This window comes from Erythrolamprus reginae, chromosome 10, assembly GCF_031021105.1.
Source record: "Erythrolamprus reginae isolate rEryReg1 chromosome 10, rEryReg1.hap1, whole genome shotgun sequence".
NCBI classification, from domain to species: domain Eukaryota; kingdom Metazoa; phylum Chordata; class Lepidosauria; order Squamata; family Dipsadidae; genus Erythrolamprus; species Erythrolamprus reginae.
Window position 1 is genome coordinate 43,453,500 of NC_091959.1, and position 26,190 is coordinate 43,479,689.

Sequence of the window (26,190 nt, forward strand, 5' to 3'; positions counted from 1 at the left end):
GAGATTTTGTCAGTTCCGATGGCGTTCAAATGTCCGCTGAGATCCTTTGGTACTGCGCCCGGCGAGCCAAGGACTACTGGGACCACTTTCACTGGCTTATGCCAGAGTCGTTGCAGCTCGATTTTTAGATCTTCGTATTTCACTAATTCCTCTAAATTATTATTATTATTATTATCATTATCATCATCATTATCATTATAACTATTTTTAAAAGCTCCATTTATTCAGACTTAACAGCACTCTGATTTTTAAAAAAAAGAATTTCGGAAAAGCCATTTAAATGTACATCAGGAAAACCCCTCCGTTCCTTTAAAAAAAAATGGATTTTTTCCCTCCAGCAGCTAAGGGGTTAATTGCTGGTCCAGCAACACCTGTGAATTTGGGATTCTTCTGGCAGCCATTTTGTTTTTTAAGAAATGCCACATGTGGACTGGGGCCTTGTTGTGCAGGCTTGGACAACTTTTGGAGGTGAGTTCTCTCAGTTTTACTTTTCAGGGGGCTATTTCTCAGGGGCCTTTTATGAAAAGTAGTCAAAGCTAAATTAGTATTTTTTACTAGGACAAAATTAGTAAATTTTTGTGCTGATGGGAGCAAGTTAAAGGAGCAGGTTTATCTTGACCCACACCTGGCTTGGGGTGGGTGGGGTTATTATTATTATTATTTTTATTTTATTTTTATTTTATACCGACAAACATACAAACAACATTAAACATTAAGACTTATTTATATACATAATGACTAATATCTTACAATTCTGTTTTAAATACCTTATGTTCCCTTAATACTAATTCCCTTTCTTTTTTTTTCTATACAGTTATACAGTTTCTCCCACACTCTATAGTAGTTCTTATTTTGTTTGTTCTGTATTTCACACGTTAATTTACTTAATTTAGCGCAGTCTAACATTTTCTTAATCACCATCGCTTCGTTAGGTATTTTTTCTTGTTTCCAGGTTTGTGCGAATGCCAATCTTGCTGAAGTTAGTATGTGTGTTATTAAATAATAGTCTTCTTTGCTGCGTTGGCCTCTAATTATTCCTAATAAATACATTTCAGGTTTTGTTTCTAATTTGTATTCCAATATTTCTTCCAGCCAGGTATTTTATTTATTTATTTATTTATTTATTTATTTATTTATTTATTTATTTATTTATTTATTTATTTATTTATTTATTTTATTCTTTGTCCAATATACAATACATATGGAAGAGAGTAGGCATTAAGTAATATATATAAAGATAGAAGGAAAAAGAGGATATATATGATATAAGAAATAAGGAGAGAATATATATGATATATGTATGTATATATATGTAGATAGATAGATATATGTAGATAGATAGATAGATAGATAGATAGATAGATAGATAGATAGATAGATAGATAGATAGATAGATAGATAGATAGATAGATAAGGTAAGGGAAGACAATTGTTGATTTGATTTGATTTATTGGATTTGTATGTTGCCCCTCTCCGGAGTCTCGGGGCGGCTAACAGCAATAATAGAACAGTATACACAATAATCCAATAGTAAAAACAATTAAAAACCCACAAAGTAAAAACCAAACATACATTCAGACATACCATGCATAAAATTGTAAAGGCCTAGGGGGAAAGAGTGTCTCAGTTCCCCCATGCCTGACAGCAGAGGTATTATTATTATTATTATTATTATTATTATTATTATTATTATTATTATTATTATTAATGTGAGGTGACAATGTGTGTGTAGGTCTTTGGCCCCTGTGTTGTGTTTGTTTTGGTGCTGTTAGAGAAATTTGAACCTCTGCCTTTATTTGTTTATTTCCCCTTCCAAAACAATGTATTTAATCTGCCTGTTTAATTTTCCAAGTCAAAATGGCAACCTGATTCTGGGTTCCTTTGTTTTAGGTTATTTATCCTCCCTTTATTACTTTGTAAGTAACTCAAGGTGGCAAATACTACATAAGGTCAACAGTGGGTAGTCTAAGACAGTGGTGGACTCTTAGGGTATGGTCAGGTACGCAGAACCAGTAGCAAAATTTTGATATTTCTTTTCTTTTTTTCCCTTCTGGGCTCTGGGTATGTTTTTCTTATTGCAGAAAATGGGTTTAAATGTGTATAATTTTAGAAGAGCTGTGCATGCGTGTGTGTGTATATACACTACTGCCCTGATTATTATTATTTATTAGATTTGTATGCCGCCCCTCTCCTAAAACTTGGGGCGGCTCACAACAATAATAGAAACAATATAACAGTGAAACAGTGATGGGAGAGAACGGAGTGGGGTAGCGAAAATGGAGCTCCAGAACACCCAATTTATTTGTTTGTTTGTTTGTTTGTTTGGACCAATACACAATACATATTGAAGAGAATAGACATGTAGTATTATATATAAAGAAAAGGATAGAAGAAAAGATATAAAAATAGAGGAGATATAAAAATTTGCACTGAAAGATGTTGAAACATCTGAATGCCTTAAGTATGATTGCTGAATGTTTGGTTCATAAGTTTTTCTTTTAATTGCTTTTAAATTGTACTATTAATTGGATTTACATTATTGTTTTGTTTTTATATATGCTGTGAGCCGCCCCGAGTCCTCAGAGAGGGGCGGCATACAAATCCAATTAAATAAATAAATGAAGCAAAATGCATTAGCCATGCCCACAGTGTGGTAGTAAAAATTTTCGTAGCCCATCACTCTGGTCTAAGGGTAAAGTTTTGGAGGGTTAGGTGATGATACTACAGAGTCAGGTAGTGAGTTCCAGGCATCGACTACTCGGTTGCTAAAGTCATATTTCTTGCAGTTGAGTTTCGAGTGGTTTACTTTGGGTTTGTATCCATTGTGTGCTCGTATGTTGTTGTGGTTGAAGCTGAAGTAGCCGTTGACAGGAAGGACGTTGTAGCAGATAATTTTATGGGTTGTGCTTATGTCGTATTTAAGACGACGTAGTTCTAAGCTTTCTAAACCTAGGATTGTAAAGTCTAGTTGCGTAGGGTATTCTGTTGCGAGTGGGGGAGTGGAGGGCTCTTCTAGTAATTTATTTATTTGTTTATTTATTTGTTTGTTTACTTACTTACTTACTTACTTACTTACTTACTTACTTACTTACTTACTTACTTATTAAATTTGTATGCCGCCCCTCTCCATAGACTCGGGGCGGCTCACAACAGTAATAGAAAACAATCTATAATACAAATCTAATAATTAAAACTAAAAACCCATAATTTAAAAAACATGCACACAACATACCAAACATAAACAGTATAGGCCTGGGGGACTTACGGTATCTCAGTTCCCCCATGCCTGACGGCAGAGGTGGGTTTTAAGGAATTTACGAAAGGTGAGGAGGGTGGGAGCAGTTCTAATCTCGGGGGGAGCTGGTTCCAGAGGGCCGGGGCTGCCACAGAGAAGGCTCTTCCCCTGGGACCCGCCAAACAACATTGTTTAGTCGATGGGACCTGGAGAAAGCCCACTCTGTGGGACCTAATTGGTCGCTGGGATTCGTGCGGCAGAAGGCGGTCCCGGAGATATTGATAGATAATGCTATCTTACAACACATTACTGCATTCCCATTACTGCTGTTACTGGTGTGCTGCGCATGTAGCTTTGTTTCTACTGCATGCGTGCACATCCCAGAATGTTTTCGCTTCTGCGCATGCCGCGATAGCCATCGTGGGGCTTGCAAGATCTGCCCACGTTTCACCAACACTCCGCGGCCTGCACTGGCTGCTGATCAGTTTCTGGTCACAATTCAAAGTGTTGGTTATGACCTATAAAGCCCTACATGGCATTGGACCAGAATATCTCCGAGACCGCCTCCTGCCGCATGAATCCCAGCAGCCGATTAGGTCCCACAGAGTTGGCCTTCTCCGGGTCCCGTCGACCAAACAATGTCTGCTGGCGGGACCCAGGGGAAGAGCCTTCTCTAGGGTGGCCCCGGCCCTCTGGAATCAACTTCCTCCAGAGATTCAAATAGCCGCCACCCTCCTCGCCTTCCATAAAATGCTGAAGACCCACTTTTGTCGCCAGGCATGGGGATAATTACCATCTTTCCCCCTTTTTAATTATGTTTTTGGCCTTACTGTATGATAGATTAGGTTGAATGTGTATGACTGCATAGTTAGGGGTTTTATTATGTTATTAATGCCTTCTTAAATGGATTTAATTTTTTTATTATTAGATTTGTAAGGTATTGTATTACAGTACTGTTATGCTGTGAGCCGCCCTGAGTCTTCGGAGAGGGGCGGCATACAAATCTAATTAACTATAACTATAGGAAGCAAAATTTTGCAAGGGGATGCGTGTGTGCGACAGGGTTTTTTTTTTTTGCTTCTGCACATGCTCAGAAGCAAAGAAATCACTGAAATCTCTCGCACATGCGCGTCCCCACTCGGTGCGATTTTTCATCCTGCCCATGCGCAGAAGCAAAAACATGTTGGGATGCGCACGCCAGTGGTGATCTGCTATGGGAATGGTAAGGTGCTCCATTCCACTAGCGATTTTTGGTATGCATGTGCAGCTTTGTGCTCCCGATGTGCAGAATTTCAGCATGTGAGCGGGATTTTGGTGATTTTTTATGATTTTTATGATACACATGGCAACTCCAAATCTCAACTAGCAAATGCTCTGTCCTACACATTGGGAAGAAGAATCTGAACTCCAAATACGAACTGAATAATCAAATTATCACAGATAATCCCCACTCGGTTAAAGACCTTGGTATACTAATAACAAAGATTTAAGTGCCAAAGCCCACTGCAACAACATAGCCAAGAAGGCTTCAAGAGTTGTAAACCTAATCCTAAGTAGCTTCTGCTCTGGCAATCTCACACTACTTACCAGAGCTTACAAAACTTTTGCCAGACCCATCCTCGAATACAGCTCATCTGTTTGGAACCCAAATCACATCTCAGACATTAAGACCCTTGAAAATGTCCAAAGATACTTCACCAGAAAAGCCCTTCACTCCTCCACTCGAAACAGAATACCCTATGAGACTAGACTTTCAATCCTGGGCCTAGAAAGTTTAGAACTAAGACGCCTTAAACAAGATCTAAGTATTGCCCACAAGATCATATGCTGCAACGTCCTGCCTGTCGGCGACTACTTCAGCTTCAACCACAACAACACAAGAGCACACAACAGATTTAAACTTAATATTAACCGCTCCAAACTTGACTGTAAAAAATATGACTTCAGTAACCGAGTTGTCGAAGTGTGGAACTCATTACCGGACTCCATAGTGTCATCCCCAAACCCCCAACACTTTACCCTTAGATTATCTACGGTTGACCTATCCAGATTCCTAAGAGGTCAGTAAGGGGCGAGTACAAGTGCACTAGAGTGCCTTCCGTCCCCTGTCCTATTGCTCTCCTATATCTCCTATACCTGTCTTCTATTCCTATATCTCTTCTTCTATTTTTTCATTGATATGTTCTATTACTTTATCTTCTTTTATTTTATTTCTTAGATATATTTTACTATGAGTATCTCCTCTATAACCTTCATCATGTATTTTACTATGTGTGTGTGTGTGTGTATATATATATATATATATATATACACACTATATATATACACACACACACACACACACACACACACACACTAAAACCCTCATTGTGTATTGGACTAAATAAATAAATAAAACAAATTAATTAATTAATTAATTTTGGGGGGGTGATTTTTTTGCTTCTACACATGCGCAGAAGCAAAAACTGCTCAAAATCACCAAAATCTCACCCACACACATATTATTATTTTTTTTATTTTTTATAATTTTATTTATTGATTTTTAACAATTTAAAATCACACAACATAAAACAGTGCATAGTGAAATGTGAATTGTGCCCATCACCCCGACATACACACATTCCCCACCACCAAACTGGGGGTATTTCTTTTTTAATCCACTTAACCCAAGAGCAATATATCTGTCTACATATTATAGAGTGATTCTAGTTTATTTCTTGTAGCTTGGTCTCGGATTCTGCTCGTCATATATCGTCTTACCTTGTCCCACCGTCCAATCAGCTGTCCCAAATCAGTTTCATTATCCAAATTTATCCTTTTTTCCATAATTTCAAATTGAATATGATCCACCATGTACCTATACCAATTTTGCATTGTCCATTTTGTCGCATCCTTCCAACCCAAAACTATTACTGCCTGAGCACTTTCTATTGCTGCTTTTTTTATTTCTCTAAATTCTCCCATCGCATTGCTTTTTACTAATACTGCCATTTCCTTAGTGATTGTCCATTGTATATTTAACATTCCATTGATATCCTCTTTCACTTTTTGCCAAAATTCCTGCACTATCGGGCATTCCCAAAACATATGCATAAACACTCCTTTATCTTGACAACCATGCCAACAATTCCCCCTAACATTCTGCTGAAAATGTGCAAATTGAACGGGAGTAAAATACCACTTATGTAATATTTTCCTTCTCATTTCCCTAATTCTTGTATTTTTAATTTTCCTTATATCTTCTACTATATTTTCCATTTCTTGTACCTCTACTAATATCTCATTTTGCCACCATTTAGTCAATCCATCAATCGTGTCCCCATCTGACTGTACTAGCAGTTTGTATATATTAGTTGCTTGCGCCTTTATCCCCTCACTTTTTTCTCTTATTATTTTCTCTAACCCTGTCTCCTCCCGCCATAATACTTCTTTATTCTCCCTTTCATTTAGATATTTACATATTGCATTTATTTGTAGCCACCTTCCCTTACCTAACCACCATTCTATGCGATTTCTACTTGGCCTGCCATCCTTCTCGTATAACTGTTCTATCTTAGTTATCCCTCTTCCCTTCAACTCTCCTATAACCCTGTTTAAGTTAATTTCGTTTTCTCTATTTATTACATAAAGCGATGACAGTTTAGATTTATATAATCTTATTTTCCCTTGCCATTTTTTCCAAATTTCCATAGTCCCTTTCATTGGGCCTATTAATTTTCCTATATCTCTCTTCAGATCGTATAAATCTTTCGCCTTTTACCCACACACATATTATAACCATTTGACAAGGTTGCTCTTGCAGTCAAGGCCAAGGTCAGTGGAGGCCTTCAAGGGCGTAGTAAATTTGCAACCGGCCAGCACGTTCCCCGTCTTATCTTAACATCCCAAGAATTGTCCCTATCTCTCTGCTGCGGCTGTAATATATTTTTAGCTTGGTTTTAAACTTTATTCCCAGAAGTCTTTCCCCCACCCCCTTCGTAAGGGCTGGTTGAGCCTCTACGCTGGCCGTTACCATGAATGGAATTGCACAATGGAAAGTGGGATTTTTTTCCCCTCCCTACGTGCAGAATTTTCTCTTGGTGTTTGTGGAGTGTTTACTGATAAGGGAGCCCTGGAGGAAGTGTTGCATACCACAAGCCTGCGGGGGGGATAGATAAAAAAGCAGGACAGGTCCACATAAGAGGCACTCCAGGATTGAAATTGAGCAGGTTCTGGAGAACCGGCCGTGGAAATTTTCAGTAGTTCAGAAACCAGTTGTGGAAATTTTGAGTAATTCAGAGAACCGGTAGTAAAAATGTTGAGCCGTTCAGAGAATCAGTAGTAGAAATTTTGAGTAGCTCAGAAAACTGGTAGCACAAATTTTGAGTACTGTAGTTCATTGAACCAGCAGTAGAAATTTTGAGCAGTTCAGAGAACCTGTAATAAAAATTGTGAGCAGTTCAGAGAACTGGTAGTGTAAATTGTGAGTAGCTCAGAAAACCTGTAGCGGAAATTGTGAGTAGCTCAGAAAACCCATAGCGGAAATTTTGAGTAGCTCGGAGAACTGGTAGTGGAATAGGACAGAATAGGATACAAGCAACGTTACAGTCATACAGTCCTAAGTGGGAGGAAATGGGTGATAGGAATGCTGAGATTTATTATTTTTTTAAAAAAAACTGAGGAACCGAGCTACAGTTCCATGAAAGCTGCTGCTCATGACTATAAAATGGGTTAGAAAAGACGCTACAAGCCTTTCCCGATTTCCCCCTGCTTTAAAGATGGCTCTGTCAAGTTTCTAGTCCACTCGGAGTCTTTATTCCACCAGAAATCTCTGCTCTCATCAAAACTGGGAACCAAAATTTCCTCTCTCTCTTTTTTTTTTTTGCTGCTGTATCTTTGGTCTTGCGGTCCTTTTGTGCCAGGGAGCGGAGCAGCGATACTCCAGACTTTTTACTAAGCTGCAGTTTATTCCTCGGTGGTGCAGTTGCTGCATTACTGCTGCGGTCTTGTTGCTTACCAGAAACGGCTTGGCATCTTGTCCAACCAGCCACAGCCCAACGGCGCATTACGTCTGCTGGCAATCACCTCCTGGACTGAGATCTCCCTTTCAAGCTCTCTCCTGCAGGCTTGCATCAGCAACAATATTGTTGTTGTTGAGAATATGGAGCAAAGGTTTCCTGAACTGCACGCAAATGGCTCAGGGGTCAAGGATGGGGAGCAGCCAGGCAGTCTAGAAGGAGCTCAGGAGAGTGACCAGGGGTCCCTTTTGCAAGAGGGAGTCGAAGTATTCTCCAAAGCACCTGGGGGCAGGACAAGAAACAACGGGTGGAAACTAATCAAGGAGAGAAACAACTTAGAACGAAGGTGGAATTTTCCTAACAGTTAGAACAATTGACCGGTGGGACAGCTTGCCTCCAGAAGTTGTGAATGCTCCAACACTGGAAGTTTTTAAGAAGATGTTGGATAACCATTTGTCTGAAGTAGTGTAAGGTTTCCTGCCTAAGCAGGGGGTCAGACTAGAAGACCTCCAAGTTCCCTTCCAACTCTGTTGTTAGAAACATAGAAACATAGAAGATTGACGGCAGAAAAAGACCTCATGATCCACCTAGTCTGTCCTTATACTCTTTCCTGTATTTTACCTTATGATGGACATATGCTTATCCCAGGCATGTTTAAATTCAGTGACTGTGGATTGACCAACCACCTCTGCTGGAAGTTTGTTTCAAGCATCTACTACTCTTTCAGTCAAATAATATTTTCTCACGTAGCTTCTGATCTTTCCCCCAACTAACCTCAGATTGTGGCCCCTTGTTCTTGGGTTCACTTCCCTATTAAAAACACTTCCCTCCTGAACCTTATTTAACCCTTTAACATATTTAAATATTTCGATCATGTCCCCCCTTTGCCTTCTGTCCTCCCTCTTCTGTCCTTCTGTGTTGTTGTTGTTGTTGTTGTATTATTATTATTATTATTATTATTATTATTATTATTATGTCAATACAACACAGCAAATGAGATCATTATGCTGGATTTTGTATTTCATAACCAGTCGGGCGCTTCCCAAGCACCTAGGACTGCTTGATGTAGCGGCGAATTATGTTTGCCGATTCCAGTAAAGTGGCCTTTTGCAATTGACAGATGGAGATTTTGTCAATTCCGATGGTTTTCAAATGTCCGCTGAGATCCTTTGGCCCTGCACCCAGCGTGCCAAGTACCACTGGGACCCCTTTCACTGGCTTATGCCAGAGTCGTTGCAGCTCGATTTTTAGATCTTCGTATTTCACTAATTTCTCTAGCTGCTTCTCCTCAATTCTGCTGTCCCCTGGGATTGCGATGTTGTTATCATCATCATCATCATCATCATCATCATCATCATCATCTTGCCTCCAGAAGTTGTCCCAGCAGAGAGTTGGGGGCGTGTGAAATGTTTACCTCTTCCTGGGGGGAAGGAATGTAAGAGAAAATAATTGAGAAACACTGCTTTATAAGATCCTCAGTTGCTAGGGCTCTCTATCTTCCTTCGAGTTGACTTTTGACTCCTGGTGGATCCAGTAACTTGAGGACCTTCTGAAAGAGTTTGTTGTTTTCCCGTGAAAAAAGGATGTTCTGCTCTTCTCCTCCTGCCAAAGCTGTGTTTGTGTAGTTCACACCACCTACAACATGTACCAGTGTTCCCTCCAGACACCAGGTGCGAAGCCAAAGGATGAGTCAGAAGGAACTGTTTTGGATCCTCTGCTTCCCTTCTTGAGGTTCTCCTAAAATGGTTCATGCTCTTTCTAAGAACATCAGTTGCAGGAAAGATTCGTCAGCATTGAAAAGTCAGATCTACCTTCACCCACCGCCTCCAAAATGAATCTCTTGGTTCTCCCCCAAAAAATTACTGTATTTTTTCGGAGTATAAGACACACGTTAGTTTTTGGGGAGAAAAATAGGGAAAAGAATATGCTTGCCAGGTATTCATCTGGCTAGCATCTTTAACCAGCACATTATTTTATCCCGTGTTTAGGACTTTAAAAAAACTTTATTCAGAGAGACTAAGCTTGCAAGCTAGTATTATTATTATTATTATTTATTAGATTTGTATGCCGCCCCTCTCCGAAGACTCGGAGTAGTAAGAGTTGGGGACCATCATTAGCACCTGGAAAGAAACATTTGGAGCAAGTAGAGCAATGGAAAAAACCCTGCAAAGACTTAGGGCTTGGAAAACATTCTTCACAGAGAGTAACAATGAAAGAGCTTGCAAGCCGGTAAGAGCTGGGAACATGGTTAGCACCTGGTTAGGGCTGGAAAGAAACTTACTCAGAGCAAGTTAGAGTAATGAAAAAAAACCTGCAAGGACTTAGGGCTTGGAAAACATTATTTGCAGAGGGAAACAATGAAAGAGCCTGCAAGATAAGAGCTGGGAAGATTATTAGCAGGTAGTAGGGGCTGGGTGGGGAGGAGGAAGCAACATTCAGAGTATAAGATCCACCCAAATTATCAGCCTGTTTTAGGGAGGAAAAGGCTGCGTCTTATACCCTGAAAAATTCACTTAAACCAAGCCCTCTTTTGGTATAGCAAAGAGCACTCGTCTCCAAACAAACTGGCAATTTGTACAAGTCCCTTATCAGTTCTGTGATACTTAGCTTGCAGCTGTGAGGCAATTCACAGTCCTTCTTCTTTCACAAAGTGAAACACACTTTGCTCTGGTTTAGTTTCAAAGCGGGGGGAAATCAGCACACAAAAGGTCCAAGTCAGCAAAGCAGTCACGAAACACAACGATCAGATAATCCTCCACAATGGCCAAACCCACAGGCTGCTACTTATAACAGCCTCACTAATGACCACAGCCCCACCCAACAACAGGTGGCCTCATTTTCTTTGATAATAATCTCTCAGTTGTTGTTGCCTATGCATCGCTGTCCGCATGCGTGGCTGTATCATTAACTCTTGTTCTGAATCCAAGGAGGAGCTAGATAATTGATCTCCTTCTGAGCTGTCTGCCCCACTCTCCTCCTCCCTGTCACTCATGTCTTCTTGGTCAGAGGAGCCTTCATCAGCAGATTCCACCGGGGGCAAAACAGGCCTGCAGCATGTGGATGTCTCCCCCACATCCACAGTCCTTGGGGCAGGAGCTGGGCCAGAGCTAACCACAACAACTTCAAGCATTTTCTCTTTAGTTTTCCTCCTTTAACAAAAGCAAGTTTCTTCAAGGGTTTTCTCTTTTGGAGGTGAAAGAACAGTCTAAATAAATCAACTATGTCCTTGATTTTTTGTCAGCCTTCTGTGTCTCTGAGAGATATTTTAAGGGTTTGCTAGGGTGAGCTGCCAACATATCTCAATAAAAAGGATTTTGTTTCAAAAGAAACAAAACAAAACAGGAAAATCCAAAGAGAAAGGGGGAAAAATAGTCTGGTTCTTCTCCCAAACAGAATAATAGAATAATACAGCACTTGGAAGGGACCTTGAATGTCGTCTTCTAGATCAAATCCATGCTCAAGCAGGAAATCCTATAACCAGTGAAGGGCTGCAACATTTTTTACTACTATGTTGTGGGCGTGGCTTATTTTATGGGTGTGGCTTGCCAGACATGTGACTAGGTGGGAGTGGCTTGACAATCATGTGACCAGGGGGTGGCTTAAAGGTCATGTGGCTGGCTTAAAGGTGGCCAACTTGATGTCACTCACGTCAAGGGTTTGGGTTAGGGTGCCTGGCCTCTCTTCCCTCAAAGTACTGTAGATCCAATTTCCCTCTCTATTTACTATGACTGAAAATCCAAAATATACTATTTAAATCTATGTATATATGCCAGCGACCGATTAGGTCCCACAGAGTTGGCCTTCTCCGGGTCCCGTCGACCAAACAATGTTGTTTGGCGGGTCCCAGGGGAAGAGCCTTCTCTGTGGCAGCCCCGACCCTCTGGAACCAGCTCCCCCCTGAGATTAGAACAGCCCCCACCCTCCTTGCCTTTCGCAAACTCCTTAAGACCCACCTCTGTCGTCAGGCATGGGGGAATTGAAATATCTTCCCCAGGCCTATACTGTTTATGTATGGTATTTTTTTTTAATTATGGGTTTTTAGCTTTCTAATTATTAAATTTGTATTTTACACTGTTTTTCTGTTGCTGTTGTCAGCCGCCCCGAGTCTGCGGAGAGAGGCGGCATACAAATTTAATAAATAAATAAATAAATGCCATATGTGTACATACATATTACACACAGGCACATAAAAATATACATTATCTACTACACAAACTGTATGTGTATGAACACACACACACACACAAATTATACACGTTCAACCTCATTTACCACAATAGGAAAAACATACCCAGAGCCTAGAAGGGGAAAAAAAGAAAAAAAATTCAAATCTTTTCTACCGGTTCTGCGTACCTGACTGTACCTGTAGGAGTCCATCACTGCCTATAAACAGAGGGTATCAAACTCGATTGAGGGCCACATCAGGGTTGTGTTTAACCTTGGTGGACCGAGCCACGGCCATAGTACCTGTAGGGCAAATTTTTGAATTTCACCCCTGATTTGAATCAATGAGTGAAAGCAAGTAGGGAAGCAAGTAGGATGCTTGGCTGCATAGCTAGAGGTATAACAAGCAGGAAGAGGGAGATTGTGATCCCCTTATATAGAACACTGGTGAGACCACATTTGGAATACTGTGTTCAGTTCTGAAGACCTCAGCTACAAAAAGATATTGACAAAATTGAACGGGTCCAAAGACGGGCTACAAGAATGGTGGAAGGTCTTAAGCATAAAACGTATCAGGAAAGACTTAATGAACTCAATCTGTATAGTCTGGAGGACAGAAGGAAAAGGGGGGACATGATCGAAACATTTAAATATGTGAAAGGGTTAAATAAGGTCCAGGAGGGAAGTGTTTTTAATAGGAAAGTGAACACAAGAACAAGGGGACACAATCCGAAGTTAGTTGGGGGAAAGATCAAAAGCAACATGAGAAAATATTATTTTACGGAAAGAGTAGTAGATCCTTGGAACAAACTTCCAGCAGACGTGGTAGATAAATCCACAGTCACTGAATTTAAACATGCCTGGGATAAACACATATCCATTGTAAGATAAAATTCAGAAAATAGTATAAGGGCACACTAGATGGACCATGAGGTCTTTTTCTGCCGTCAGACTTCTATGTTTCTATGTTTCTATGAGTGTGTTTGTGATTTGGATTTTCCAAGGCTTCTTGGATATCTCCAATTGGGGCCTTGGCAACACAATCCTTTGTTGTTGGCATTTGTTTCATAACGATTGGCCTCCTTAACCGAAAGGCATGAAAACTAGGGCTCTCTTCTTCAGTAAAAGGTCACCCGTAGGATGCATCCATCTTTGAAGAAAGTAGAGCCACCCCATGGCTTCCTTTGACAAAAGTCCTTTCCCTTCCCTCTGCCTTTCTCACCTTTCTGAAGAGCACATTAAGATCTAGGGTTGAGGTTCACCGCCTTAAACCTTGTGCCAAACAAATGCCGTTTCTCCCAACGTTCCACCTTCTCTCTCTCTCTTTCTCCCCATAAGGGCACCCCGTGGGAAAGCAATTTACAAAATTGAATTAAAAAAGCAGTTCTTGGTCAATGCAATTGCTTACTCTGCAAGTTTTTTTAAAAAAAGAAAGTGTTTTCCATCTTTTTCCTTGGCCGCAACTGCCTTTTATTTATTTATTACTTGTATTATATTTGTCAAACAAGTACAGTGATACCTCGTCTTACAAACGCCTCGTCATACAAACTTTTCGAGATACAAACCCGGGGTTTAAGATTTTTTTGTCTCTTCTTACAAACTATTTTCACCTTACAAACCCACCGCTGCCGCTGGGGTGCCCCGCCTCCGGACTTCTGTTGCTAGCAAAGCACCCGTTTTTGCACTGCTGGGATTCCCCTGAGGCTCCCCTCCATGGGAAACCCCACCTCCGGACTTCCGTGCTTTTGTGATGCTGCAGGGGAATCGCAGCAGCGCAAAAACGGGCACTTCGCTGGCAATGGAATTATGGAGGTGGGGTTTCCCAGCAAGGGGAGCCTCAGTGAAATTGCAGCATCACGAAAACACAGAGGTCTGGAGGTGGGGTTTCGAGGACTTCGGGGTTTTCGCAATGCTAAGATTTCACTGATGCTCCCTTCACTGGGAAACCCCACCTCTGGACTTCCGTTGCCAGCGAAGCGCTTGTTTTTGCGATTCTGGGTTCTCCCTGCTGGGATTCCCCTGCAGCATCGCAAAAACATGGAGGTGGGGTTTCCCATGGAGGGGCGCCGCAGGGGAATCCCAGCAGCGCAAAAACAGGTGCTTCAGCTGGCAAAAGGGGTGAATTTTGGGCTTGCACGCATTAATCGCTTTTCCATTGATTCCTATGGGAAACATTGTTTCATCTTACAAACTTTTCACCTTAAGAACCTCGTACCGGAACCAATTAAGTTTGTAAGACAAGGTATCACTGTATAGAGTTATAGTTTGTATTAACATAACAAAGTATAAAGAAGTGATTAAAAAGGATAATAGGACAGAAGGACAGGGGACAATAGGCACAACAATGCGCTTATGCACGCCCCTTACAGACCTCTTGGAAAAGGGGAGAGGTCCACAGTAGATAATTTAAGGTTGAAGATTTTGGGGGTGGGGGAAGAAACCACAAAGTCAAGTACAGTGGTCCCTCGATCATCGCGAGGGTTCCGTTCCAGGACCCCACGCGACGATCGATTTTTCGCGAAGTAGCGGTGCGGAAGTAAAAACACCATCCGCGCATGCGCAGATGGTGTTTTTACTTCCACCGCAGCAGCGAGGAGCCGAAGATTGGGGTTTCCCCGCCGCCTCGCTGCTGCTGCTTGTCCGCGCGCGCGCCGCCCAGCCTTCGCCTGCCCACCCCGTTGCTCTCGCTGCTTCCCAGCTGGGAAGCGGCCCCCGCGCGCGTGCCGCCCGGCCTTCCCCCGCCCACCCCGTTGCTCTTATTGCTTCCCAGCTGGGAAGCGGCCCCCGCGCGCGCGCCACCCGGCCTTCCCCCGCCCACCCCGTTGCTCTTATTGCTTCCCAGCTGGGAAGCGGCCCCCGCGCGCGCGCCGCCCGGCCTTCCCCCGCCCACCCTGTTGCTCTTATTGCTTCCCAGCTGGGAAGCGGCCCCCGCGCGCGCGCCGCCCGGCCTTCCCCCACCCACCCCGTTGCTCTTATTGCTTCCCAGCTGGGGAAACTCCACCATCTACGCATGCGTGGCCATAGAAAAAAGGGCACGCATGCGCAGATGGTGTTGTTCACTTCCGGGTTGAAAACTCGCGATATAGCCCTTTCGCGATGCTCGAGGACGCGAAACTCGAGGGATCACTGTAGTGAGTTCCAGGCATTGATCACTCTGTTGCTGAAGTCGTATTTTCTGCAGTCAAGTTTGAAGCGATTTACATTTACCGGTAGTTTGTATTTATTACATGCTTTTGTGTTGTTGTTGTTGAAGGTGAAGTAGTCACTAACCAGGAAGGATTTATGGTGTATGATCTTATGAAGGACAGTTAAATCATTTAGGAGGCGACGTGGTTGTAGATTGTCTAGCCGCAGTATTTGAAGTCTGGAGGAGTAAGGTACAGTACTTTGTTTCGAGAGGAGGAGTGAAGGACTCTTCTTGTGAAGAATTTCTGGGCTATAAGCCTCAATGTTGTTTGCTGGGTAATAATTCTTCCAACTTCAGGACATAACAGAAGGCAGGAGGACCTGCTATGCTATGGCTCATGGGATTGCAGAATGAACAATAACAAATTTTCCAAGGCTTTAGAGTTAGATACCCTGTGGCTACCTTCATAAAGGCCAAAGATGTGCTTGTGGTCCCCTCATCACAACTCAGGTGTGATTTTAGGAATTCTTAAGCCTTTGGGCTGCTCAAATTCTGTAGCCGTCCAGATGTTCCCGAGAAACTATCATCCAACCAAAACTAACATTACCTTCTGGCTTATAATAATAATAATAATAATAATAATAATAATAATAATAATAATAATAATAATAATAATAATAATAGAGTTAGAAGGGACCTTGGAGGTCTTCTAGCCCAACCCCCTGCTTAGGCAGGAAACCCTACACTACTTCAGACAGATGGTTATCCAACATCTTCTTAAAAACCTCCAGTGTTTGGAGTATTCACAATTGAGGTTCCACGAGCCTTTTGCAAACTGGGATGGCCCACATTGAAATCTTGTGGAAGGAGGTTCCATGAGCAGGCAGCTTCTTGGAGTTAGTGTTTCTATCATGGCTAGTTAGGGAATTCTGGGAGTTGAAGTCCACTTATCTTAAAGTGGCCAAGGGTGAGAAACACTATATTTAGAACAGGAGTGTCCAACCTTGGTCAATTTAAGACCTGTGGACTTCAACTCCCAGAATTCTGAGAGTTGCAATTTATTTATTTGTCTGTTTGATTGATTGATTTGATTGATTTAGTCAAGTACGTATAGGTGGTATACAAAGATATCGACTAAACAATGTCATTTGACGGGCCCCAGGGGAAGAGCCTTCTCTGTGGCGACCCCGGCCCTCTGTAATCAATTTCCCCCGGAGATTGGAATGGCCCCCACCCTCCTTGTCTTTCGCAAGTTACTTAAGACCCACCTATATCGCCAGGCATGGGGGAACTAAGACACCTTCCCCAGGCTTATTATATTTCGTGTTTGATGTGTATGTGCTGTATGGTTTTTAATTGTTGAGGTTTTTATATATTTTATTATTAGATTTGTTCCATTTTTACACTGTTTTTATTACTGTTGTGAGCCGCCCCGAGTCTTCGGAGAGCGGCAGCATACAAATCTAATAAATTGAAATATTTATATACATGATACTAGTAAAAGAGAAACATTAGGACAGGGAACAGAAGGTACGCTGGTGCACTTATGCACGCCCCTTACTGACCTCTTAGGAATTGGGAAAGGTCAACAATGGATAGTTTAGGGTAAAGTTTTGAGGGTTAGGTGATGATACTACAGAGTCTAGTAGTGAGTTCCATGCATCAACTACTCGGTTACTAAAGTCGTATTTCCTGCAGTCGAATTTAGAGTGGTTTACTTTACTTTTCTATCTGTTGTGTGCTCGAGTGTTGTTGTGGTTGAAGCTGAAGTAGTCGTTGACAGGAAGGACATTATAGCAGATGATTTTATGGGCTAAGTTTTAAGCTTTCTAAACCTAGGATTGTAAGTCTAGTTGTGTAGGATATTTTGTTGTGAGTGGAGGGCTCTTCTGGTAAAGTATCTCTAGACATTTTCCAGAGTGTTTATGTCCGAAATACGGTGTGGGTTCCAGACAGTTGAGCTGTATTCAAGGATTGGTCTGGTGAAAGTTTTGTATGCTCTGGTTAGTAGTGTGAGATTAGCGGAGCAGAAACTATGTAGGATTAGGTTAACAACTCCTGAAGTTGTTATCCACAACTTGAAGTATCCACAACTTGTTATCCACAAGTCTTTAACGTTGCCAAAGTTGGACAGCCGACCATACAGGAAAGACATCAAAACAACCCCTAACCTAACCTGTTCAATTTGTCTATCTCACTCTGAGATCGCACCACAAACTTTTACAATACAAGAAGGCCTAACTCTTTGTCGCAATTCAGATTCTCCTTTCCATGCTCCAATGGCAACAGAAGATATTTCTTCTCTGGGCAGCCTCCAACTCCCATTATGAATTAATCATGATTTGTTGTTAGCAACGAAAGAGGTTGGAGAAGAACATCCAGTCCTTGTTGAACTAATGGATCAGAGTTTCATCTCCTGGAAGGAGGGAATTGGACAGGGGGGATAGATGAGGAACTTATGAAATTTACAGATGACACCAAACTGGCAGGAATGGGGCTACCTTTGAAAAGTGTTCGGAAACTCCAGATCGTGCAGAATGCAGCTGCGAGAGCAGTCATGGGCTTACCTAGGTATGCCCATGTTTCACCAACACTCCGCAGTCTGCATTGGTTGCCGATCAATTTCCGGTCACAATTCAAAGTGTTGGTTATGACCTTTAAAGCCCTTCATGGCACCGGACCAGAATATCTCCGAGACCACCTGCTGCCGCATGAATCCCAGCGACCGATTAGGTCCCACAGAGTGGGCCTTCTCCGGGTCCCGTCAACTAAACAATGTCGCTTGGCGGGCCCCAGGGAAAGAGCCTTCTCTGTGGCGGCCCCGGCCCTCTGGAACCAACTCCCCCCGGAGATTAGAACTGCCCCTACTCTCCTTGCCTTTCGTAAGCTCCTTAAGACCCACCTTTGTCGTCAGGCATGGGGGAACTGAGACATCTCCCCCGGGCATATACAATTTATGAATGGTATGTCTGTATGTATGTTTGTTTAGAAAAAGGGTTTTTTAAAAATATTTTAAAACTGTAATTTAGATTTGTTGTAAATTGTTTCACTTTGTTGTGAGCCGCCCCGAGTCTGCGGAGAGGGGCGGCATACAAATCTAAATAATAAATAAATAAATAAATAGCCAACACTGCAGAAGACAGGAGCAAAATACAGAAGGATCTTGACAAACTTGAATAATGGGCCCTATCTAACAAAATGCAATTCAAGGGTGAAACAAGTCAGGTTCTACATTTAGGCAAGAAAAACAAAATGCACAGGTGCTGTATATGTGGTACATTGCTCAACAGTAGTAATTGCGAGAGGGGTCCTGGAGTCCTAGTGGACAACCGTTTAAATAGGAGCCAGCTGTGTGCAGCAGCTGCCAAAAAAGCCAACCCAGTTCTAGGCTGCATTCACAGAGGGATAGAATCAAGATCACGTGAAGTGTTAATGCCACTTTATAAAGCCTTGGTAAGGCCACACTTGGAATCCTGCAATCAGTTTTGGTCACCACGATGCAAAAAGGATGTTGAGACTCTAGAAAAAGTCCAGAGAAGAGCAACCAAGATGATTAGGGGACTGGAGGCTAAAACATATGAAGAATGGTTGCAAGAACTGGGCATGGATAGTTTAATGAAAAGAAGGACTAGGGGAGACATGATAGCAGCCTTCCAATATTTCAGGAGCTGCCACAAAGAAGGAGGAGTCAAGCTATTCTCCAAAGCACATTAGGGTAGAACAAGAAGCAATGGGTGGAAGCTAATCAAGGCGAGAAGCAACTTAAAATTAAGGAGAAATTTCTTGACAGTGAAAACAATTAATCTGTGGAACAGCTGGCCTCCAGAAGTTGTGAAAGCCCCAACACTGGAAGTTTTAAAGAAGATTTTGGATAACCATCTGTCTGAAGTAGTGTAGGGTTTCCTGCCTAAGCAGGGGGTGGGGCTAAAAGACCTCCAAGGTCCCAACTCTGTTGCTGTTGTTATTATTACCAAGGAAGAGAGTTCGAGGCTTGCAGCCTCCACCTCCTTTGATGACTTTTAAAATCTCTTCTCCCACTCCAACCCCCCTCCCCCCCAAAAATAAACATCTGTTAGTTCCTCTTGTCAAATTTGCAAGAGCTGCAAATGTTTGCTGGTTGCTAACGCTGCCTGTCTCCCCCAGGAAGAGCAGTGGAAAAATCCCCCCAGGGTAGCAAATCGGTCCAGCTCCTGCGCTCTGGTGCGTCTCAGCCACAGGCAAGGCGGCAGGCGTTGGGACCCTGGGGGAGCCTTCTTCCCTTCCTCCTCTCCTCCTCCTCCTCTTTCTGGAGCTTCTCCTTCGCCTGCATGCTTCCTCCAAGATTTCAAACGCCGCAGCCGAGTGAGCGCTGCGCTCCAGCACTCCGGGGCCCATGCGCCCCTGCCCCGTCTCCCTCGCCCGCCCTGCCTTGATCCAGCCCGGGAGCCCAGCTTTCTGCCGTCGCCGAAGCCCCCCGACCCTGAGCCCCAGGCATGGGCGCGTCCCACTCCATCTCCGAGGAGACCCGCCAACTCGCCCACAAGACCGGCTGTGAGTACAAGGCGGGATCCCCCCACCGGCTCCGCGCGTCTCCCCTTCGTGGGAGTTTTGGCTTTTCGCGTCCTTTGGGGAGGGGAGGGGGGGTGGCATCGCCCAGGAGGAGGAAGAGGAGGAGGGTGTTTTTATATGTGGCTCTAATGTGTTGTGAGCCGCCCCGAGTCCTCGGAGAGGGGCGGCATATGAATCCAATCAATCAATCAATGAATAAATAAATAAATAAAATGAAGAGGAGGAGAAGGAGAAGTAGAATGAAAAGGAAGAAGAGGAGGAGGAAGAAGAAGAAGAGATAGAGGAAGAGAAGGAGGGTGAAGAGGAGGAGGAGAAGGGGAGTGAAGAGGAGGAGGAGGGTGGGGAAGAGGAGGAAGAGGAGAAGGAGGGTAAAGAGGAGGAAGAGGAGGAGGAGGAGGAGGAGAAGAAGAGGAGGAAGAGGGGGAGGAGGAAGGCAAGGCTGACGCCTCTCTCTGCTCACCCACCCACCCAACCCTTGCTGGGCTGCAAAGCTTCCTCAAAGGCACCAGGTTGGCGTGGGGTGGTGGTCACCGAAGGGGCCATCACTTCTCCAGCAACTTTGCTCAATCTGGCTTTCTGGCCAACCACCTCCTGCCTGTTTGGGGAAGTTTGTTAAGGGGGGAAATCCTGGTGCCATGAAGCAATTCCTCCTCCCCATGAACCTTGGAGTCTCGGCCTTTGCAGGCGGCAGCTTTGCCAAGGGCGGTGGCACTTGGCAGACTCACTCTTTGGAGGGTGGGGGGTTCCTAGGGAGCCGTGGAGGAGAAGCATGCCCCAAGCAAGAGAAAGAGAGAGAGAGAAAGAAAGAGAGAGGGGGGGGGAGAGAGAGAGACAGAGAAAGAGAAAGGAAAGACAGAGAAAAGTGAGAGAAAGAAAGACAGAAAGAGAGAGAGAAAGACAGAAAGAGAGAGAAAGGGAAAGAGAGAGAGAAAGAGAGACAGAGAGAGAAAGAGAGAGAGAGACAGAGAGAGAGGAGAAAGACACAGAGAGAGAGACACACAGAAAGAAAGAGAGAGAAAGAAAAAGAAGAGAAAAAGAAAGAGGAAAGAAAGACAGAGAAACAGAGAGAGAGAAAGACAGAGCGAAAGGGAAAGACAGAGAGACAGAAAAAGAAAGACAGAAATAGAGAGACAGAGAGACAGAGAGAGAGAGAAGGGCATGCATTGCAGCCAGAATGAAAATAAAAGTCCTTGAGAAAGACGCGACAAGTCAAGGAAACCCCGGGGACTGTGTCGCACAGCAGAGCCAAGGAGAGTTGAGACTGGAAAACCTTAGAAAGGGGAGAAGGTACAACCGGGGTGTGTGTGTGTGTGTGTGTGTGTGTGTGGTTGGCACCGTGCACAAGAATAGTCTACCTTGCACCATCTTTTTGCAGCAGCACACAAATCATTTTAAGGGAATGGAAAGAAGCCAGGGAGATTAAGCCTGTCCTCCTCTCCTCCTGGATTTAAAATTTAAGAAGCTGGAGAGGAGGAGCTTGTTGGTGTTGTAAAAAAGACGCCTAGATTCTCGACAGCCCAGGTTGAAAAGGGTCAGAAATAAACGTATTTAATTTGGGCGCCCCCTTCACCAGAAAAATTGGGTGCATCTTTCTTGGGACAGACAGGAAAGATTGATGCCCATTCTAATGAGTCGAATGCTTTTTGCTTTTTAAAAGGCAGCTCTCGTTTCTCGTTCAATTTTCCATCCTTTAAGTGGCTGAGATATTAATGAAATGGCAGTGGCTGTGCCCTAGTGAAAACCAACAAATGGAATGCTTCTGTATTTTTATTTTATTTACACTGCTCAAAAAAATAAAGGGAACACTTAAACCAGTGATTTTCAACCTATTTTTGAGCCATGGCACATTTTTTACATTACAAAACCCTGGGGCACATTGAGTGGGGGGGGGGGGGGGGGGGGGGGAGCGGCTAAAAAAAGTTTGGACAAAACTTTTTTCTCTCTCTTCCTCCCTTTCGCTCTATTTCTCTCTCCCTTCTTTTTTCTCTCTCTCCATCCCTCTTTCTTCTCTCTTCCTTCCTTCCTCTCTTTTTTGCTGTCTTTCTCCCTCCCTCCCTCTCTTTCTCTCTCTCTTTCTTTCTCTCTCTCCCTTGCTCTCTCTCTCTTGTTCTCTTTCTCTCTCTCTTACTTCCTTTCTCTCTCACTTTCTCTCTCTGTCTTGCTTTCTCGCTCTCTTGCTTTCTTTCTCTCTCTCTCTCTTGCTTTCTTTCTCTTGTTTTCTTTCTCTCTTGTTTTCTTTCTCTTTCTTTCTTTCTTTCTCTCTTTCTTTCTTTCCCTCTCTCTTGTTTTCTTTCTCTCTCTGAGCTTCGCGGCACACCTGACCATGTCTCACGGCATACTAGTGTGCCGCGGCACACTGGTTGAAAAACACTGACTTAAACAGCAGAATATAACTCCAAGTAAATCAAACTTCTGTGAAATCAAACTGTCCACTTAGGAAGCAACACTAATTGACAACCAATTTCACCTGCTGTTGTGCACATTCAACTTTGTATAGAACAAAGTATTCAATGAAAATACTTCATTCATTCAGATCTAGGATGTGTTATTGGAGTGTTCCCTTTATTTATTTATTTTTTGAGCAGTATATTTTTTTGTCAGATTTATGTAACCGCTCCACTCACAATCAAGGGACTTTTTTTTTTAATCCCACAAGACTAAAAAAAGAATGAGCTGAGTTTCTCCAAAGTTGGCTCTTAGTCTCAAAGCGCTTTTTAAAATCCTTCTGGGATTTTTTTTAAATTTTGGGAGAATTTTTTGAAGCAGGTTCATTATCCCAGGAAGCCGTCCAGAGAGTTTTGGAAGGGGTGATGGTGCTAAAACTTGTTTGTTTTTTAAACTACCTCTTTGGTTCATCTTTGGACAGTTTAAATTCCCCAACGGTGTTTCCAAGCTGTCAAAAAAGAAAACCCCGAAAAGTTTTATTTCGGGAATGAAGTATCTTTGAAAAGTTGGGGAATCTACCAAGCGAGATAGACAAAGGAAAAAGATGTCCACGCAGCTTCCTTTGCCCTGATGTGGTGAATGTTGCAAGCTGTCCAGAGTCTCTTGTAGGCAGCTATATAAATAGATCAACAAGTAAAATCATGTCACTAAGATGTACCTGAACAAGCAGAACTCACCTGTGCAAATTCTCCCAAGCATCTAGGAACAAGATGCCTACAAGAGACTCTGGACAAGAAGTAACAGGTGGAAGTTTATCAAACAGAGATCCAACCTAGAATTTTTTTCTAGGTCATTTTTTTAATTTTTTCTCCATAATCTCTTTCTTTCTTTCTTTCTTTCTTTCTCTCCCTCCCTCCCTCTCTTTCTTTCTCTCTCACTCCCTCCCTCCCCCTCTCTCTCTTTCTTTCTTTCTTTCTTTCTTTCTCTCCCTCCCTCTCTTTCTTTCTTTCTCTCTCTCCCTCCCTCTCTTTCTTTCTTTCTCTCTCTCCCTCCCCCCTCTTTCTTTCTTTCTTTCTTTCTTTCTCTCTCACTCCCTCCCTCCCCCTCTCTTTCTTTCTTTCTTTCTTTCTTTCTCTCCCTCCCTCTCTTTCTTTCTTTCTCTCTCACTCCCTCCCTCCCCCCTTTCTTTCTTTCTCTCCCTCCCTCTCTTTCTTTCTTTTTCTCTCTCCCTCCCCCCTCTTTCTTTCTTTCTCTCTCACTCCCTCCCTCCCCCTCTCTTTCTTTCTTTCTTTCTTTCTTTCTCTCCCTCCCTCTCTTTCTTTCTTTCTTTCTCTCTCTCCCTCCCCCCTCTTTCTTTCTTTCTCTCTCTCCCTCCCTCTCTTTCTTTCTTTCTCTCTCTCTCTCCCTCTCTCTCTTTCTTTCTCCCTTTCCCTCTCTTTCTTTCTTTCTTTCTCTCTCTCTCTCTCTCCCTCTCTTTCTTTCTTTTTTTCTCTCTCTCCCTCCCTCCCCCCTCTCTTTCTTTCTTTCTTTCTTTCTCTCCCTCCCTCTCTTTCTTTCTCTCCCTCCCTCCCTCTCTTTCTTTCTTTCTCTCTCTCCCCCTCCCTTTCTTTCTTTCTCTCTCCCCCTCCCCCCCTTCTTTCTTTCTTTCTTTCTCCTCCCTCCCTCTCTTTCTTTCTTTCTCTCTCTCTCTCCTTCCCTTTCTTTCTTTCTTTCTTTCTTTCTCTCTCTCTCTCCCTCTCCCTCTTTCTTTCTCTCTCCCTCCCTCCCTCCTTTCTTTCTTTCTTTCTCTCTCTCCTTCCCTTTCTTTCTTTCTTTCTTTCTTTCTTCTAAAAATTGGATACTGCCTTCCAAGCTCTCTTCCTGCTACTGTTTTCCTGGGCAGAGATGGGATTTTGGATTGGATGAAAGCAAAAAAACGGGGGAAAAGAGGATAGTTTCTGGGAACAAAGCAATTCTGCACAGCACTCCAGGCTGCCATAACATCTTCTGCCCAAATGTCCAATCCACCCTCTTTTCCCAAACAGACTGAAATTGCTCTCCTCGGGGCCCTTTGGCTGAGCTCACGGTGGCTGATGGGCACCGGAGTCCAGCAATAGCTGGAGAGCCACGGCCTCCCTTAAACTGAACTAGGAGAGGGATATAAGGATGGAATAATTTATGTCCCCCCGTTACAAAACGTTTGGCATCTAAGAACAGCCAAAAACTTTTTTATCGCCTGCAATTGGGAACGGCGGGCTAAAGATTGCATTGTTGAAAGACAGGCTAATTAAAAGAGGGAATAAAGTGGAATTGGCAAAAGTAAACTGAACAAAATTCCATTATGAAATGAGAGAAAAAACGATACAGGCCATTTGGATTCGGTTTGGCTACTTTTAACCAAGGGGTAGAAAGGCAGGATATAAATCTAGTATATAACCACAAAAAAACCCACATTTTGTGTTTATGGAGCACTTTTTGATTGCTGTACTCAAAGAGGTTTGCAATATGTTTACACCATCTAGAATTACTATGCATCTCTCTCTCACTCCCCTTTCTCTGTGTTATGGAAGACAACAGTAAAAAGAATTATAGTATTTATTTATTGATTGATTGATTTATTGATTAATTGATTAGATTTGTATGCCGCCCCTCTCTGTAGACTCGGGGCGGCTCACAACAACAATAAAACAATTCAAGACAAATCTAATAATTTAAAAACATTTTAAAAACCCGTTATTAAAGCAGACAGACACACAAACATATCATACATGAATTGTATAGGCCTGGGGGAGATGTCTCAATTCCCCCATGCCTGACGGTAAGATAAAGAAAAGTATAAGTAGTTTTATAGTTGTTTTAATATGTTAATTTATTATATTTTATTTTCTGAAATATTTTGAAGTATGTAACAAAGTCTAGATTTTACAATTGGGGGAGGGGGGATATAGCCTAAATCATTGAAGCATATATGAAATTATTTTGTTAATGGCAAAAAGCATGTAGTAATTTATATACACTGATAAAAAAAATCAATTTCACCTGCTGTTGTGCACATTCAACTTTTTACAGAACAAAGTATTCAATGAGAATATTTCATTCATTCAGATCTGGGATGTTCTTTGAGTGTCTTTAATGCTTATATATATGTATATATTATTTTTTAAATTTTCTTTTATTTTCTTTGGTACTTATTTTTGTGTTTTCTTTTTAAAAGTGGAAAATTAATAAATAATATTTTAAAAGAAAAGAATTATAGTAGAAAGACAACTATGAAGAAAAACTTTGGGGCGGTGTTTTACAAGCATCTCAAAAAGCAGGTTTCAAATCAACAGTGAAGAGATACACACACATGCACAACACACAAATCATATATATGGGGTGTGTGTGTGTGTGTGTATCATCATTTTAGCCATTGTCTACCCACTGCAAGGATCTTGGTCGATCAGAAATGTCGGCAGTTTGCCGGTTCGAATCCGGACAGTGCTGACTCTTTGCCTTTGAAACAGAGATGAACACCGCCCCCTACAGTCGGGAACAACTAATATGTATGTGCGAGGGGAATTTTTACCTTATTTATACACACACACACTTACATACATACAAACACCAAGAATGTTTAAAAGTAGAAGGAAATGATTGATAGATAGATAGATAGATAGATAGATAGATAGATAGATAGATAGATAGACAGACAGACAGATACTAGGTAGTTACGTAGGTAGGTAGATAATAGGTAGGTAGGTAGGTAGATAAAT

General features: G+C 42.5%; 1 protein-coding gene across 2 annotated transcripts in view; it reads left to right on the forward strand.

Moving 5' to 3' along the window:
* Positions 1 to 371: 371 nt before the first annotated feature.
* TESC (tescalcin) overlaps positions 372 to 26,190 on the forward strand; it is a 56,930-nt gene continuing 31,111 nt past the window's right edge. The window contains exon 1 of one of the 2 annotated variants that reach the window (XM_070763081.1): positions 372 to 468. In XM_070763081.1, the coding sequence (XP_070619182.1) occupies positions 417 to 468 (52 nt within the window). In that variant the 5' untranslated portion in view covers positions 372 to 416. Of the gene's footprint in view, positions 469 to 19,646; positions 20,054 to 26,190 lie in introns of those variants that run through there. The other variant, XM_070763080.1, reaches the window with a different exon arrangement.